This window comes from Andrena cerasifolii, chromosome 6 (assembly GCF_050908995.1).
Source record: "Andrena cerasifolii isolate SP2316 chromosome 6, iyAndCera1_principal, whole genome shotgun sequence".
Classification (NCBI taxonomy): domain Eukaryota; kingdom Metazoa; phylum Arthropoda; class Insecta; order Hymenoptera; family Andrenidae; genus Andrena; species Andrena cerasifolii.
The window spans coordinates 1,512,782-1,530,745 of record NC_135123.1 but is presented as its reverse complement, the minus strand read 5'-3'; the positions used below and the strand labels follow the sequence as shown (position 1 = coordinate 1,530,745).

General features: G+C 39.4%; 3 protein-coding genes and 1 long non-coding RNA gene across 5 annotated transcripts in view; 1 reads left to right on the top strand and 3 right to left on the bottom strand.

Annotated features, from left to right (window-relative positions):
- LOC143369726 (meckelin) overlaps nt 1-9,664 on the bottom strand; it is a 292,527-nt gene extending 282,863 nt beyond the window's left edge. The window contains exon 1 of the mRNA XM_076814032.1: nt 9,655-9,664. The gene's annotated coding sequence lies outside the window, so the exon portion shown is untranslated. The remainder of the gene's footprint in view (nt 1-9,654) is intronic.
- Nucleotides 2,615-3,520, bottom strand: LOC143370040 (uncharacterized). Its single transcript, XM_076814637.1, has one exon. The coding sequence runs from the start codon at nt 3,518-3,520 to the stop codon at nt 2,615-2,617; it is 906 nt and encodes a 301-aa protein (XP_076670752.1).
- On the bottom strand, nt 7,603-9,705 carry LOC143369763 (uncharacterized). Its single transcript, XM_076814116.1, has 2 exons — nt 9,460-9,705; nt 7,603-8,875 (listed from the first exon to the last, which is right to left on the bottom strand). The coding sequence occupies exons 1-2, from the start codon at nt 9,656-9,658 to the stop codon at nt 7,965-7,967; spliced, it is 1,110 nt and encodes a 369-aa protein (XP_076670231.1). The 5' UTR covers nt 9,659-9,705; the 3' UTR covers nt 7,603-7,964.
- Nucleotides 9,706-10,078: 373 nt separating this feature from the next.
- Nucleotides 10,079-14,531, top strand: LOC143369556 (uncharacterized). 2 transcript variants are annotated; one of them, XR_013085438.1, is made up of 3 exons: nt 10,079-10,525; nt 10,640-10,840; nt 14,419-14,468. It is a non-coding gene; the product is annotated as an uncharacterized LOC143369556 (long non-coding RNA). The 2 variants fall into 2 exon arrangements; XR_013085437.1 differs by having other exon boundaries at nt 10,081-10,525; nt 14,416-14,531.
- Nucleotides 14,532-17,964: the final 3,433 nt, after the last annotated feature.

Sequence of the window (17,964 nt, the reverse complement as noted above, 5' to 3'; positions counted from 1 at the left end):
TGTATTTCCTGATGTTAGATAGGAAATGCATTGATTCGGTAGTATATCCGGCAACCAAAGTTTTTAATGGCTCTGGTGGTTCTCCAAGTTGAGGAAGTTTAATTTTTCCGGCGGCGCAACACATTCCTTTCGTTTCTCCATTAAATTTCAGAGCCTTGCAATAAGGACACACTTCAGTCATAGTGCCGATGAGAACATACCGGCTCAAATTATAATCATCAACTGGGTTGTACCGGAATGCAAGACGATTGTAATCGCGTGATTGCTGAGCACGGAGTCGTGTTTGACGTTGATCTGCTGTTTCTCGTTGACGTCTTTCAGCCATTCTCAGCTTGTTGTTGTCTCAGCCATTCTGTTGAGAACGAAGCAGATCTGAAACTGGCGAACGCGATCGCTGTGTTCGCAACCGTGCATCCTCAAGTCTGGCTGCACGTCGCTCTGCTGTTTCCTCGACACGTATTTGAGCCATTCTTTATCTGTTTCGCTCGTTCGATGATGCCCGTTTTTCCTCAGTTTGATTTACAATTACTCGTCGCACTGCTTCTGCTCCGCGTGTTCGACGACCTAACTTTGATCTTCTGCGAGGCATTATTTGGTTGAACTAAAGCTGATCGATCTTTGATAATTGAAATCGGAACAGGTCCATACGCGCATAGGTAGAATGTATATAGTGTTCTGCACTCTGCGCGAAAGAGATGCGCGTGACGGTTGCCCGTACAGTGGTGGGGATGCGAGTCCCATCGTTAGCTGTTCTGTGAGCGCTGCGATTCACGAAAACCTTGCTTCACTAAAATCGTCATTGCTCGGCTTCTATTTGTCATAGCTTAATGTCGCATACACATAAACCTTCCTCGAGAAATGCTTTACACAACGGTGCAACCAGCATCACAATCCGTCCAGTGGTTTCGGAGGTTTAAGATTTTGAACAAACGAACAGTTACATTTTTATTTATATAGATTGTATGTAAAAGCCTGCAAGAAAATCGCGTAGTGTTGCATGCGCATTGCGCTGTGCGCTGGCAGCGCTTTATTGGGGGCAAATATCTGCGTTAACGGACGGTGGTCCGTATAAAGTGTAAATTTATTTCCGTAAAGATATTGATAGAACATTTTGATCGCGAAAATATTGGCGTATGCCTCTCTATCGAACTGCGAGTACTTTTTTTGTGTACTACTCAAGGTTTGTGACGCATATTGGATCACGCGTTCCGTACCATCCGGGTACGTATGCGATAACACTGCTCCAACGCCGTAAGCACTGGCATCGCATGTGCCTCGCATAACGGTAATTTTGGGTCGTAATGTGCTAAAATTTTGTCCCCAATAAATGCCGCCTTCGCTGCTTTAAATGCGCTTTCGCACTCCTTTGACCACACCAACGGTACATCTTTGCCGTTTTCTTTTTGTAGTAACGCATATAATGGTGTTAGGATTTCGCTCAAGTTCTGTATAAACCTCCCATAATAGTTAATCATGCCTATAAACGCCCGTAATTCTTTAATATTACTCGGTCGCGGCATTCTTTCTACCGCTACAAGTTTCTTTTTATCTTTTTGTACCCCGTTTTTGTCGATGTAATATCCACAGTACTGTATTCCGTTTTTGAAAAATTCGCATTTATTTTTATTTATTCGTATATTTCGTTTGCCTAAACGCGTAAGAACTTTCTTGAGTCTCTGTAAATGTACTTCATCATTTGGCCCAGTTATTTTAATATCGTCCAGAAAAACCGATACTCCCGGAATTCCTTTAAGCACATTTTCCATTTCGCGTTGTCAAATTGCGGGGGCTGATGCCACCCCATAAAGTAGACGTGTGCACTTAAACAATCCTTGGTGTGTATTCAATGTTAATAGCATTTGGTCATCGGGGTGGACCTCCATTTGTAAGTATGCTTGATGTAAATCTATTTTCGAGAATTTGTCCCCCCTGCCAATGCACTGAACAATTCATCGATCGTTGGCAGAGGGTATTCGTCAATGACCAAATGCTGATTAAGGGTGGCGCTGAAATCCCCGCACAGTCTTACTGCGTTTTCATTTTTCAACACTGGAACTATAGGTGTACCCCATGTTGAAGTATTTACGCGTACTAGAATTCCAGCATTCGTCAATTTTTCTATTTCCCCCTCTACTAATGGCAATACTTTGAAAGGGACTTTTCTTGCTTTAAGGAAAACCGGGCGTGCATCACTTGTTAATGTCAGTCTCGCTTGGATGCCTTTAATCTTTGTGGACGTTGTGTCTAGACTGCTTTCGTAGTCTTGCAAAATGGCCTGCATTTTTGTATTTGTACTAGGGACCAGTATGTTTAATGTATTAGCTAATTGTATTTGTAATTGTCGTATCCATTCTCTACCCATGAGTGGTTCTCTATTTACATTTGTAATGTACATGTTTAAAAACTCTATTCTATTATTGTATTCTACTTTAACTCGTATGTATCCAAGTACTGTAATCTTAGTTTCGCAAAAAGTCAATAGTTGTAAATTCGACTTCTTCAGACTCCAAGTCGGAAATAGAGAATCAAAAAAATTCTTACTCACAATTGTAACTGCAGCTCCGCTATCTACCTCGAAACGTATTTTCTTACTTTCCACCTGTACTGCGATGTATTATTTATCCCTGAATTTCTCGTGTTCACGCTGTACCATCAGCGTCTCTTCCAGTGTATTAAGTGTATTTAGTGTGTTGATTGCGCCTTTATTTTTACGCATGCACACTTTTTGTAAATGGCCCTTAATTCCACAATTTCTACAAGTAATGCCCTTATTTAACGAACACTTAGTAGCTAAATGTTTTTCGCCGCATCTGTAACATGATACATTAAAGTTTGCATTAGAGTTTGTATTTGTATGCGTAGCCTGTCGAGGTCCTGTCGCCGTCGCTGCTTTCGTCTCTGGTAACTTCTTTGATGGTGTATATTTGGGTTTCCTGGAGGACTTCAGGTCCTTGTGTGCCATGTAGTGCACGTTCGTTGCGCTGAATTGTAGTTGATGTACATCCTTCTCGGACATTTCCATTGACGTAGCGATTTCCACAGCTTTCTCGAACGTCAGCTCCTTGGTCTCGAGCAACCGCGACTGCGCTCTTTTGCTCAGAAGCCCGAATACCAGTTGATTGCGGATGGCTGTTTGTAAATATGCCCCGAACTTGCAATACACGCTTAGCTTCTGTAAAGCTGCTACAAACTGTTGCACCGATTCACCTTCAATCTGTTTTCTCTGATGGAATCGGTAATTTTCCGCAATTTCTAACGGGGCTGGCGCGTAAAATTCCCTCAGTTTTTCCGTCAAAACTGTATATGGCTTATCGTAGGGGTCCTCCGGTGCAAATTTGTCGCAAATAACATCGAATGCCGTCGCGCCAATGAAATGCAACAGGTAAGCTACCTTTTGAGTTGCCGGCACTTTGAATACTGTAACTGCCCCCTCAAATCGCTTCAACCAACGATTCCAGCCTGTACTTGCTGAATCGAACGCGTCGTTCACGAAATTTCCGTGGACTACTAGTTCCGTCATGGTTTTAGAATTAATGTAATTTTGCGGTGCCGTAACCGACACGTGCTCCTAACCTTACTTTCTCCACGTGATGTGTAATATCACCTTTCACTTTCCACTCGTTCTTACTAGAATTCCCGACATCCCATCCTCGTCGCCATTTGTTATGTTCTATATGAGTGTAATTTGTGTTGTACGTACGGATTCTTTTATTGAAAACAAAGTGTTATATTCTATACCGCGATGTCGACTCTCTGAGACTCGTCGAAGGTTCTAGAAGGCGGAAGCTGACACATCTCTCGCACATCCGCCTATGCTCTTACTGCCCTCTCGGCCCGGCTATTTACAATGTACGCGCGGGCTTTTCGAACGCTAGCACACAACAGTTTTATTAATACACTTGTTGATTTGTTCGTTTTAAACTGCTTACAACATTGCATGCATTGTACTTGTCCGTCATTGCTTTCTTTGCAATGTGCCCAAACCCACGATCGTTTTGACATTTCTGATATGTGCAAAAATTACACTCACACGTTCAGCACGGTCACGACTTTACCGATCTATGAATTAGATTCACCGTACTGTCGCTCGCACGAAATGTTGACACAAGCTGTCACTTGAAAGACGAAATAGTACTGTTGTACAAAATGTCACGAATATTCTGTATTCAGGCACGACACGTTCGCATCGACTGCTTAGAAGACTCTGCCGTTTTCATATTCATTTTCCTCAACGAAGGCAACCCTGTCATAAAAAAGCCTCCTCCATAAATAGAAAAAAGAAAACCTTCTTCGGATTCGCATTTACAGGAACACGACGTGTAGTTGCAGGTACAGAGTCCCAAAAGTCTGCTGCACAGATGTGAGATTGCCCTGACCACATTGCATTGCGACGAAGAAAATGCTTTAAAAACAGAAAGCGCGCGTTCGCGCGCCCAATTCTTGTTGTATTGTAAACACAAACCTTTATCAAGTATATATAATTAAGCCTGAAAAAGCATCTGGTTACCATGAAGTATAACAAAATCCTTAATGAAATATTATAATTAAAAAAATGTAATGAATTCTTCATTATCTTCAAATATCAGTCACTATACAAATATATATGATGAAGAAGTAAAAACTGTTTCAAAGTGCATTAGCCACGAACTAGCCAGGTTGATCGGCCAGAGTGTCTCGCCAGGGTCGCGATTTATGATTGTATCGTGCCGCGAGTCAGTCAGCGGTGGTGGTCTGGACAGCATAAGCAAACCCCCCCCCCCCCCATAAACATGATTCATGTATGAAAGAAGCTAATTCCCTTTAATTCACGAAAAGTTCTCACGCAATGATTGTGAAATCATCGTTGCTAATTCCAATTGTACCTTTAACCCTTTAATTCACGAAAAACATTCTCACGCAAAGATTGTGAAATCAACTTTGCTAATTCCAATTGTATTCTCGTTCTCCGTTCGAACACTGATTCCTCTGTCACTTTTTATACTTGACATTCCTTTATTGACCACAAATCAATTCAGTGCTCAGATTTTCAGCTTCGGTTTTAAGGAATTAGCGGGCGTTGTATAAGAAAAAACTATGAAGTCGACTTAAAACAAAATGTTTCATATCACTAGTGCAGGTTGGCGAATGTACTATTAATCTATTACCGACTTTGATTCGTTTAAATTAGTCTCTACCAAGTTTTTATTATTTTCCATCGTAAAACGATTTTCATACGACATTTTTAACAGAAGATGTCCCTCTTATAAAAGTTTTTGTGTCAACTACAGGCCTCGTCCGCTAAATCCTTAAAACCGATGCTGAAAATCTGAGCACTGAATTGATTTGTGGTCAATAAAGGAATGTCAAGTATAAAAAGTGACAGAGGAATCAGTGTTCGAACGGAGAACGAGAATACAATTGGAATTAGCAAAGTTAATTTCACAATCTTTGCGTGAGAATGTTTTTAATGTTTTTCGTGAATTAAAGGTACAATTGGAATTAGCAGAGATGAGTTCACAATCTTTGCGTGACAACTTTTCGTGAATTAAAGGGAATTAGCTTCTTTCATACATGAATCATGTTTTAAGGGGGGGGGGGGATTTCTTCACTTTTTTCATATTAAATATTTTCTAATTAATCCTACCTTTAACCTTGATTAAATATGTAAATTATGTTATTCTTATTTACCATCGTGACGTTTCAAGAATGTTAACAACTAACACTTAGCAGGTTATGATTGAATGACAGCCAAGTGACATTTATAAATTATGCTTTCGAGGCAACACCTACTGGCGTCAAGTGGAGGAGGAAAACGTGACGTCACAACTCTTAATCCTAAATGTATCATTTTGATAACTATTAATTCAGAATAAATCTTATATCTTTTAGACAAATAGCTTGATACATTAAGTAAAACGACATATGGGTTCGAAAAAAAAAAATGATTCGCTTAATCATGTAAAAACACCGGGACTATGTCATAATTATGTAATAATTAGCTTCCAGACGCGACCACGTTTGTTGATAATGCGGCTGTTTAAATACTTTTTTTTATTACTTACATTATTACAATGTTTATATTATATATATTCTGTTAAACTATGCCCATACGGTCGCCACGGCCACGACCACGGCCACGGCCACGGCCACGGCCACGGCCTCGGTACTGGGCCGATACCATATCCCTAATTGTTGCCGCCTGGGATTTTAAACTTATGGCCTGAGCCCGCACCACCTGGAGGGTGGCTCATTGCTGCTTTTGGGCCCACACTCTCTGGCCGCTCCGCTGGTGCCGCTTCGTTGTGTATCCTCCTGCAATTATTTAACGTGAGCAATTCGTTTTTTTTTTATATATATTATTGGCACGCGCTGATCTGGAGTAGCGGTAGCGTCTCGACGCCAAGTACAGGAAAGATACCCTGTATATGTCGACTGTCGCTACCGCTATCATTTACTCGTCGCCGAGCAAATCCTACCTAACCTGAGATTTATTTCCTTAATATCTCATCACGCCTGCAATATTTTCTAACTTTAAAGGCATTTTTCTCATGTAAACCGCATATAAGCTTTCGAATAAGACCAATTTCAATAAAATCGGTCCGCACATAACCGAGATATCGTAATATCGTCTCATGGATCTGTCAAAAACGGTCCGAAAAAATTGAACGATCAAACGAACTTACCTGTAAGTGATGTTCGATCGCAATTATATGAAGGAGCCTCGTTCGAGAGATTACACGTGTAGTAGTCCTTTCGATGCCCGCCAGAGGTCACTACATTCAGAGTAAAGAAAACAACAACTGGGATTCCCCTAACGCTTCTCCTCGTTCCGCTCTACTATCATATCTTTAGAGTAGCCAAAAATTGCTAATTAATAATAAGGGGTTAGGGAGATCGAAGAAAAAACTTTATTTTTCTCTTAGGGTGGGGTTGCAATCTCTCGAACGAGGCTCCTTCATATAATTGCGATCGAACATCACTTACAGGTAAGTTCGTTTGATCGTTCAATTATATTTCATTCGCCTCGTTCGTTCGATTACAAGTGTAGTTATTTAGAGCGGATAGCAATTTTTATTCCTATCTATCCTTAACAATTTTTTTTTTTTATTAGACCCTTTATAACGTTTTCAAACAAAATTATGTTTTCATGTAATTTTTAAAACATATTTAAAAATTTGACAGACAATATTTCTTGTAACTGGATATAATTTGTCTTAATTATTTTGAAGGAGGTTTAATCGTATTCGCAAACTTATAATTATCTGACAGTATAGGTCTGTTGTAAAAAGTTGCAAATACCTGTGAATTTTTCGACCAGCCTGCTGTTCTTCTTATTGTAGCTAGGTCAACACCTCTAAATAATGCCGCTGATGTGGCAGCATGTCTCGTTGAATGAGCTGAGAATATCTTCGTATCTATGCCGCTTTTTGTTAGAACATTCTTTATCCAACGACCAATGGTCTGAGATCCTATAGGCTTATGCGGCTTTTTTATCGCGATAAACAAAGTATCAGCCTCTCCTTTTAATGCTTTGGTAACCTCTATATATTTTTATATAGAGGTTATCAAATCTCTATATATAATTGTGCTCATGAAGAACCCTGGGAAAATTAATTTCGCAGCTGATCGAATATCTTCCACTTTAAAATGGCTAGTATTGATAAATTTGTTTAACCTTTTCAAATTTAGTATAAACCCGAAAGAGCCATCTGGTTTTGGAACCAGAAAATAACTTGATAGAAATTGTTTTTTACATGGTTTACAGCTTTCTACAGCTCCTTTTTGTCGTAATTTATCGATGGCTTGCTTAACTCTTTTAATCTCTTTAGCTGAATCGAATTTTACTGAAGGTACCTTACCCTGCTTTGCTTCTTTTTGAAAACCTATTTTATATCCTTTAACACAACTTAACACAAACCTATCTGACGTAATCGTTTTCCAGTTATTCAAAAAACCTTTTAGCCTACCAGCAGTGGAACCTACATTTATTTGAATCTCGTCTGACTCCTCGTTTTGTTGCATCCCTGATACTGTGCCTTGGTGTTGAATGGTTGCTTCGTTCTGAAGGTCAGTCGTTTGGCCTGTCCTGATGGATATTGGAAACCTTGATGTGAGCCTGACTGGTTGGGAAATGGCCTTTTTCCCAGCAGGCTGTTTGAGTTTAAAGTCTGCTTGGCCGTCGAGGCTGATCCATGAATTTTGTAAGAGGACTGTTTCTTCATAGAGTTGGCTACTTTATCCATTACTTTGGCTTCTTTAAACTTTTCAGATAAATTCTTCCCAAACAAAAACTCCTCTGTTTTTGTGTCCTCGAGCATGGTTTTTGTATCTTTATCAACCCCTGCTACAATAAAGGCTTTCCTCGATTTAGTTTGACTATGCATAATCTCGGTCATGAGCTTTCCAGCGTCATGTAATTTTTCCATAACCTGAATTTTATCAATACTATCTGTTTCTTCAATCAAAGTTGTCATGACCGAACCAAGGGCTGCTAGTGCAGCGCTTGCCAATTGCTGTCTTGTGGACATATGGGTGTCTCTTGATTTTGAGTGTTTAGGCAATTTTAAAAGAATTTCCGGGTTTAACTTAGGTACTTCTAAGCCACCAGGACTTTGGTATTTTCTTAAAAGATTCTCTTTCTCCTCTTTTTTTATTCCGTTTGTGAACCAGAATTTCCATCTATTAAGAATGCTGGAATGTATTTTTATTTGTAAAGCATTAGATGCCAAGGGGTCATCTCCAAATATTTCCGCAAAGTCTTCATTAAGCGGTGTTTCTTTTATTACGTCCACACTCTCTAGTACCTCTTTTCCGTTATTAGGTTCTACCAAGTTCTCCTGATTTATCAACACTAAACTATTCTCATTGCCAGCTTCTGATAAATTTTCTTTATTACCTGTAATTTTACTTTCAATTAACCTTTGACTGTAAAATTGTATTCTACTTTTATTTTATTAACCAAGATATTTGCGATTCTAGAAGATATCTTAGAATCTACGTTCTGTCCATTATGTGTAGAGAGGACATTTGTTTTTCTTTTAATTCCGTTCATATACGTCATGCGAGCGTATGTTTCTATGTGCATATATCTGATATATCGAGGTAAAAAACAGGATGGTCCTAACCACCACGCATATTGACCTTAACCTTCTCGTATGCACATGTCCTGCGAGCATGTGTTTACGTATGTAGCTGTTCTAGCCAGTTAAGAAGAATGTAGCATGAGCCCGCCGAAAGAACCAGATTCTTTCCAATACATACGTCATGCGAGCGTATATGTTGCCAACAAGCAGAAAAAACGGTTTATTAACCTGTCTTTTCTTCTTGTTCTAATGTCTCAACACGTCGTGCGAGCGTGTATAACCTATCTTTCGAAACCACGTGAAACCTATTCTCAGCCTGTGCGACCGGGCTACATATTCATGTCCAAATATTCGGAGAATACCATTGTGTATAAGAAAGATTAAAATTAAAATTTACTTTGTTCCTCGTCGGAATTTCCGTCCTCGCTGCTTGACCCACTGTCGCCTGACTTTTGTCTTACTACTTCGTCACTTTCTGACTCGCCATAATCTTGATTTTTCTCCTTTAACACCTTCATAGTTTCTTGTAAAATTTTTACCTGTTTGCTTAGATTCTCAAATAATTCTTCGTTACTTCTTCTCTTCCGTTTACTCATGATCACTTCTATATGTTTAGAACTATCGTAAAACACACGTGTGAACTCCAGCGCACTACGAAAGAATATGATAGTAGAGCGGAACGAGGAGAAGCGTTAGGGGAATCCCAGTTGTTGTTTTCTTTTGAACCGTAGTGATGATCACGGGAACACCGAACCTTGATACCCAAACATTTAAAAGGGCAGAAACCACAGTATCAGCAGTAATATCCTTAATAGGAACTGCTTCAGGCCATCTACTAAACCTATCAATCAAGGTAAGGCAATATCTCTTACCTTTGACTTCAGGTAATGGGCCAATAATGTCTAAATGAACCTGATAAAATCTTTGATTGAGCACCATGATCTTTTCTGGACTTAGCTTAGTATGTCTTTGGATTTTGCTACGCTGACATTGCAAGCATGTCCAAGCCCAATAGTTAATTTCCTTGCACATTCCTGGCCATACAAATTTCTCTTGGACTTGGTGCTTGGTAGCCCTACCACTAGGATGTGACAAACCATGCACCACGTCAAAAATTTTCCGTCTCAAAGACTTAGAAATATATGGTCTAATCCTACCATAACGCACATCGCAAAATAAAGGAAATTTGGTTCCTGATAAATTAAATTCTCGAAGTTCTAAAACTGAAGGACCTTTGAGGATTTCTTTCAACTCTTCGTCAGAACTCTGTTCAGAGGCCAACTCATCAGTGGAGATAATGACTGGTAAATTAATCGCTTCGATTCTGGAGAGAGCATCGGCCACAGTGTTTTGCTCACCCGAAATATGACGGATATCGGTTGAAAACTGAGCGATAAAATCTAATTGTCTGGCCTGACGAGGTGAAGCCTTATTTAAAGTTTGTTTAAAAGCATACATAAGTGGTTTGTGATCCGAAATAATAACAACTTCACGACCTTGAATTAAATCCTTAAAATACTTAACGCTTTCAAAAATAGCTAACAATTCTCTATCATAAGTACTATATTTTCTTTCAGTAACGCTAATTTTCTTCGAGAAAAAAGCAACTGGTTGTACATCACCTCCGCAAGACTGTTCCAATGCCGCACCTACAGCAAATTCAGAGGCGTCCGTCTTCAAAAACAGCTTAGCGGAGTCAACAGGATGAGCCAACAACGTCGCATTAGAGAGCTCCTGTTTACAGCTCACAAAAGCTTCGGTAGCTTCAGCGGTCCAAGGTACAGGACGCTTGTCATTCTTCCTGCTATCCTTAATGAAGTGATTCAATAAAGCTTGACTTTTAGCTGCATTCTTAAGATGCCTTCTATAATAGTTAATTAAACCTAAAAATCTTCGTAACTGAACGATGGTTTTTGGTCTTTCCAACTCAACGATTGCCTTAACACGTTGCGTACGGCACCAAAAATAGTTGACTGTCCCAGATGCCGGAAATAGATTTTTGTAGAAAGTGCACCCTGTTATGCTACTTTCGACATTTAATAACATTTTAACCAAAAATAATTTGTTTTTGTTAGAAAAAAAGGCATGACGCGACGTACACGTCACCCGGCATACGATAGGGGTTTAATTTGACAAACCCGTATTTCATTTTAATTTCGGCTTGCCATTTTATATGTGGCTATATATTATGATGTTAATAAATGTTTTGGGAAGAACAACAAAAAAATTATATTAAAATTAATATTGTATAAAAAATGGTATATATTCGCTAATTTTTACAGTTACATTTACAAATACTATTACAATAGTAATATAATTTTTCGTCTACAGAAGTTGTCATAAACTATTGGTGGGAGTTATTGTTTATGTATAGTTGTGGTATTTCGCAAAGCATTTGTTGAGGCAGAGGCCCGGTTTATCTGGGCACCTCGGACAGTAAAATAATCCCTCTTTTCTTATCCCTTTTTCAAAACACACCCTACATCTCTTTCGCATTTTCTTTTCTCCCTCCAGGCCTGACATTGTCGGTAAATGTACTTCGTTGTCCTCTGGTATCGGAATTGTGTCTAAGCGTGGCCTGTTCTTATAAATAAGTCGGTCAATAACCGCTTCCCTAAATTTAAGTAATGATAACGATGTATTTGAATTTAGCTTATGTAATAAGTATGCATTGTTCATCATAATGTGAAATATATGCAATCCAACCTTCCGGTACCAACGAATGGTTTTTCTTTCGCACGGATAGTAAGCTAAAAATTGATCGCTGTGATCAATTCCGCACATGCAGTTATTATATTTATTTACCATTTCTGGCTTTTCCACATCTCTACCAGATCTCGTTTTTATTTTCTCGAGATTTGGTGTGTATTCCGACAAAATCATTACTACATCCCGCTTATCATGCCATTTTAGCACGCATATACCATCAGGAGTATAGCGTGCTTCTACTTCACCCTTTTTCAGTTTTTTTTTAGTCACAGCGGGAGGATTACCTTTCCTATTCGCCCTGAGAGTGCCGGTTGCATAAGTTTTGTCATACAACAATTCCCTAACTAATGCTACACTCGAATAAAAATTGTCAAAAAAAACCGAATGCCCCTTTCCCAAAAAATCGGTTAGCAGGTTTCGTACAACTTTTTCGGTATGCCCAACACCTCCAACATCAGGATCTCGTGAGCCACAATAAATTAAATTACGCAGGACAATTCCGTTGGGCTCGGTCAGCATATAAAATTTTATCCCATACTTATGTGATTTATTTTTAATATACTGGCGAAAGAATAATCGGCCCCGCCATAATAGCATGGATTCGTCTAAACTTAAATTTTTATCCGGATAATAAATTTCCCGCATTCTATTGGTGAAATGATCGAGAAGTGGTCGAATTTTGTACAAGGGATCAGACGGTTTAGGCTGCCCCCTTTGCGGATTTCGAGAAAAGTGTAAAGCCGCCAGTATAGTTTGAAATCTGTCTCTTGACATTGCGTTGGCAAAGGCGGGGAATCGATATAAATCATTTTTTCTCCAAAAATGGGAAAAACAGGGGACACGAATATTACCCCCTAAAAATATTAGCCCTAAGAAAACCTCAAGCTCCTCTCTTTTTACCTGGTTAAAGATTTTTAATCGCGAGTTGGAGCAAGTGGCGGGCCGTGATAATTTACGCCCTTGAAAATTGGTTTCGCGTAAAACAGTATCAAATAACTGGTCATTGGCCAGTAAAAAAAAGAAATCTATAGGTTCTTTGGACGCCATTTCAGTTATGAGCCCGGGATTTCCCGTAAACGGTACGCTTGGGGAAATGGGCTGAACGGAGCTCCATGTACCTGGTTCAACTAAACGCGAGGTAGATTCAGACAATGTTGACTCTTTGTCGCTTTCTTCACTTTCCTCCTCTGAGGAATCCGTCGTGGAAAAGCCCCAATCCAACTCCACATCTTCGTCGCTCCCACTGTCAAACAAAGAGTCTTCAACCGCTTCCTCCGGTTCAACATTCGTAATACTCCTTGTGCATCTTCTGAACCCAGATGTCGACGGTTGAGGTGCTTTTGGGGGTGAAGGAGCATCGATGCATTCAGTCGATTTCCTTTTCGACATGACTGTAAAACAAAATATTATAAAAATATGTCCACAAAAATATTCCAAAATATTTAATATAGAAATTGAATAAAAATATTGATAGGAAGTAGAATACGACAGAAAAAATACAACTTACCTTGTTAAATACAAGCTGCAGAATGGTGAAAAACGCGGCAAATTTGTAACGACTGCACACACTGATTAACACGTTCGTACTGAAGGCGTATGCAAAAGGAAAACGCGATACTTGAAAAATTCTTCTTCCCCTTCCACATTTATTGGGACCAGGCCCAAGACGTGACCGTACGCGTCACCCGCCGTAGGATAGGGATTCCCCATGACGTGACCGTACGCGTCACCCGCCGTAGGATAGGGATTCCCCATGACGTGACCGTACGCGTCACCCGCCGTAGGATAGGGATTCCCCATGACGTGACCGTACGCGTCACCCGCCGTAGGATAGGGATTCCCCATGACGTGACCGTACACGTCGCCCGCACGCAACGTACAACTTACCTTGTTAAATACAAAAAACAGCTGCAGAATGGTGAAAAACGCTGCAAATTTGTAACGGCTGTACACACTGATGAACACGTTCGTACTGAAGGCGTATGCAAAAGGAAAACGCGATACTTGAAAAATTCTTCTTCCCCTTCCACATTTATTGGGACCAGGCCCAAGACGTGACCGTACGCGTCACCCGCCGTAGGATAGGGATTCCCCATGACGTGACCGTACACGTCGCCCGTACGCAACGTGTTAACTTTACCCGGAAGCGGCTGAGTACCCTTTGCCGATACAAGATGACCCAAAAATTCAATTTCTTTAACTCCGAAAACACATTTCGAATGATTGATACACAACCCAGCATTATCCAAGCACTCAAATAATTTACGCAAATGACTTAAGTGCTCCTGTTCATTCTGGGAAGCGATCAAAATATCATCTAAATAAACGAAACAAAAGTCTAAATTCAGCGTAACCTGGTTAATCATCCTTTGGAAAGTCTGAGCAGCATTCTTCAAACCAAAAGGCATGGCAACAAACTCAAACAGGCCAAAAGGAGTAGTAACAGCAGTTTTGGGTATATCATCTTTTTGAACGGGAATCTGATAATAAGCTTTCAGTAAATCAATTTTTGAAAAAATTGTCTTACCGTGAAGTCCCAAAGTGAAATCATGTATGTGCGGCAAAGGATACTTATCCGGAACCGTCGCCGCGTTAAGACCGCGATAATCGCCGCAAGGTCTCCAAACTCCGGGTTCTTTCTTAGGAGCCATATGTAAAGGAGAAGCCCAAGGACTACTTGAAGGACGGCAAATGCCCAACTCCAGTAAATGTTGAAATTCTGCCCTCGCAATTTTCAACTTCTCTGGTGTGAGTCGTCTTGGTTTACCAACTACTGGTGGTCCCTGGGTAACGATATGGTGTTCAATTCCATGGCCAGATACTTGAGGTATTCTAATCGGCTTCGTCAAATTAGGAAATTCAGCTAAAAGTCGCTGGTAAGAGGACACGGGAATTATAGTAGAGATAGTGGAATGCTTGGCATTACACATAAATCCTTTTGAAGAAATTCTTGTAACCTTGTCCAATAAACGTTTCCCTTGAATATCGACTAAAATGCCGTAATGATTTAACAAATCAGCTCCCAAAATAGGTCTAGTCACATCAGCCACGGTGAAATACCGCTGCATGCAGGATCGCAGCATCATTCGAGTCTGGAAAAATATATTTGAACAAATGTATATATAAAAAAATTATTTTATTTATTTAATTCTACTGTATGTTTGTCGTTTTTTAAACTTACCATCAAGAAGGACGTCCTCCTGTTTTTTTCTACAAAAATTAATAAATAATTAATTTACAAAAACGATCATCCAGTGTTTATAAAAGCGGCGTTTGATTGAAGAAAGCCATTCGTTAAGTATCAGTGGACATAGACCGTAACTGTATAACAACTAATCATCCAGAAAATATTAGTCACGTTGAAGCTTATTCTTACTCAGATGTGTTTCATATTTCTGATCGTTGGCGTTACTGGTTACACTATGCTTCAACGTGTCTAATATCTTGTTGTATTACTTGTTATTATACACTTCCAGTCTAGGTCCACTGATAGTAAGCGGTCTTATCGGTCATAATAATATAAAGGGTAGATGCACCATTTGTGGCCACTTTTAGGATTTCAGTGACTTTCATCGTAATTATCTTTAAAATTGTACTTCAAATCAGGAAACTAAAAGCTTTACTAAATTTTGCACTATCTTTATTATTAATGTCTAAATTACCATTAACTAGAGAAATCGTTAAAGAATTAATAAAGTTAAAAAATATTAGAAATCCATTTTTCACCGTGGCACAAACGGTACATCTACCCTATCTCCTTCAAATTAGAGCATATACGACTAGCGCCCCGAACGCAGCGGCTTTTTGACTTTTTCGTTAAACCGCGAGAGACTGATTTCAGGTCGTTTGGATTTCTGGTTATGGATTATATTTTTTGTTTTTTGCTGCCTGGATGCTTTTTTCACTCCCTCAGGGTTATTTGGTTTTTAAAATGTTGTATTGTCATCCGTACTACGCTCGCCTGCAAAATTTCATGACAATTGGATTGCTGGAATTGGTTTAGATTTGAGTTTTCAGATATGAAGCAAACAGATGATCAAGTCTGAGTGCAATCGTTTAAAAAGTATGGTTTATTTTCATTTTTGACGTTGCAAAAAAAGAATATACACATTTTTAGCGTTTTTAGGCCATTACGTTTGGTTAATTTTGTCGTTGTCGATACATTTCCATACTGATGTACCATCACGTATCATGCATGAATATGAACCGCTTTGAGGATGAAGACCGTTATGAAATACGGCACTTAGTAATTTATATTTTTTATTACATATTGATATCGGTTGTGGAGCAGCTGTTATTTTGCAATTAATTTCTTTTAATATCGCCTTTTTCATCATAAGAGAACAACAATAGTTGCATTATAATAATTTTTGGCGGGGTAGTTATTTCAATTTTAGTAAACATTTGCTCCGAGCATTGTTCACATGGTTTTTGCGGACTCGGTTTCCAACCAATCGGTAAAGCAATGTTAACATAATCTTGTAAAGGTATACCTTTCTTCGACTTTAATTCTTTTACGGGCAAGGGGAGAATATAATGGCTGGTAGTGGTTGTTTCTTTATGAGAACATTTTCTGCAGTGTGCAGACGTTGTCATTTCAAATTGAACTATTTTTTGGAGCCCTTGTAAATTATTGCATAATGCTAAAAGAAATTCAGATGCGTCTCGTTGAACTTTTTGCAAAAATTTGCCTCCTACGAAACTTCTAATTTTCAAAGAAGTTATTTTTTTATGTTGTTCCGAGTAATCATTTATGAAATCTCGAATTTCGTCGAACTCTGTAAACTCTAATAATTTTGTTTTGATTACATTACATTGTACAATACATTGCATGATAGCATTCGCGTAACTTGATATTTGATCAGTGTCAGGTATTCCATGCATTTCTATACAATCTTCGGCATTATCCTCAATGGGAATTTGATGAGCTAGTTAGTGCTCCTTTGGGTACGGCCCACAAATTGTCTCGAATTTTTTTATGTTTGATGTTTCGAATTTCGTTACTTGAAAGTGGTGGATCATGAGTGGCCCCTAATTTGTTATATTCAAGAATTGCCGATTCACTAGCTGCCACAGATTGCGGGTCAAAGTTAATCAAGTGCAGTCCTTCCAAAGTAGTGATTCTTGAGAGAGCCACATAAACTTGCCCAGTAGAAAACACACTGTTGCCAGTATAACGTTCTAGATCGGGTCGTGCCGTTTGTCACAGGAGATTCCACGAATAGAGCGGTTACTCGTGGAATTGTGGGATTGGTTCGGTCGTGAGATAAAGAAATGAATTTCAAGTAACGAGAGTCCTTCTTTACCATAAAATAACAAAAGTAATTTATTCAAAATAAAGGGTTTGACGCTTGGTCGGAACTGAACATATATTACGACACGGTGTCGTGGGAATTTGATTATAAATTGATCGAGCAATTGAGAATTGCGTAATGATGTATCGGTCAGTATTAAAGTAACGAAAAATTACGCTTGGTCGATAAGAAATAGATTTAGACGCTTCGGTTGGTATTAAAGTAACAAAAATTACGTTTGATCGATAAGAAATAGATTTACATGCTTCGGTCGGTATTAAAGTAACGAAAATTACGCTTGATCGATAAGAAATAGAATTTGGCTCTTTGGTCGGCAGGGCTGAACGCAAAGATTCGTTTTTAAACGATTTCGGTATATAATGGTTAATTAGTTAAATAGTACGATGCTAGATCGCTAATTGAACAAGAGTCTCGACGCTAAGTCGGTAATATAAATGTAATACAAGGAATGACGCTAGGTCGTTTGAATAGGGTATTCGAGAGGATTCCTTCTCCCGATTTCGTACTGGCTTCCTCGTGCCTATCAGCTGGCCCACGCTTTGGAGTATGGAAGCTGAGGGGGCTAATTAAAGCGACCTCGGAATTGAAGGTGAGGGGGCTAATTAAAGCGACCTCGGAATTGAAGGTGAGGGGGCTAATTAAAGCAAACTCGGAATTGAAGGAGGTATTAGGACGTCGGATTAAGATAAACTGAGCGGCTACTGTTTGGTTCGTTGGCAAAACCAAGTCTGCTTTTAGGCTGCTGGCGCGCCTGTATTTTTACGATTTGGCGAGACTTTGATCTCGCCAATCACTTGCTTCGCGAACTCGCGCACCAATTAGAATTAGCATCCGGTTCCCGCCGGTCGCGCACTACACTTGAGTTATTCGGCGTCCGG

Coding starts and splice junctions, on each gene's coding strand:
- LOC143370040 (XM_076814637.1), bottom strand. CDS start 3,520: ATGACGGAACTAGTAGTCCACGGAAATTTCGTGAACGACGCGTTCGAT.
- LOC143369763 (XM_076814116.1), bottom strand. CDS start 9,658: ATGAGTAAACGGAAGAGAAGAAGTAACGAAGAATTATTTGAGAATCTA. Junction 8,876..9,459: donor AAATTCCGACGAGGAACAAA/GTAAATTTTAAT, acceptor GTAAAATTACAG/GTAATAAAGAAAATTTATCA.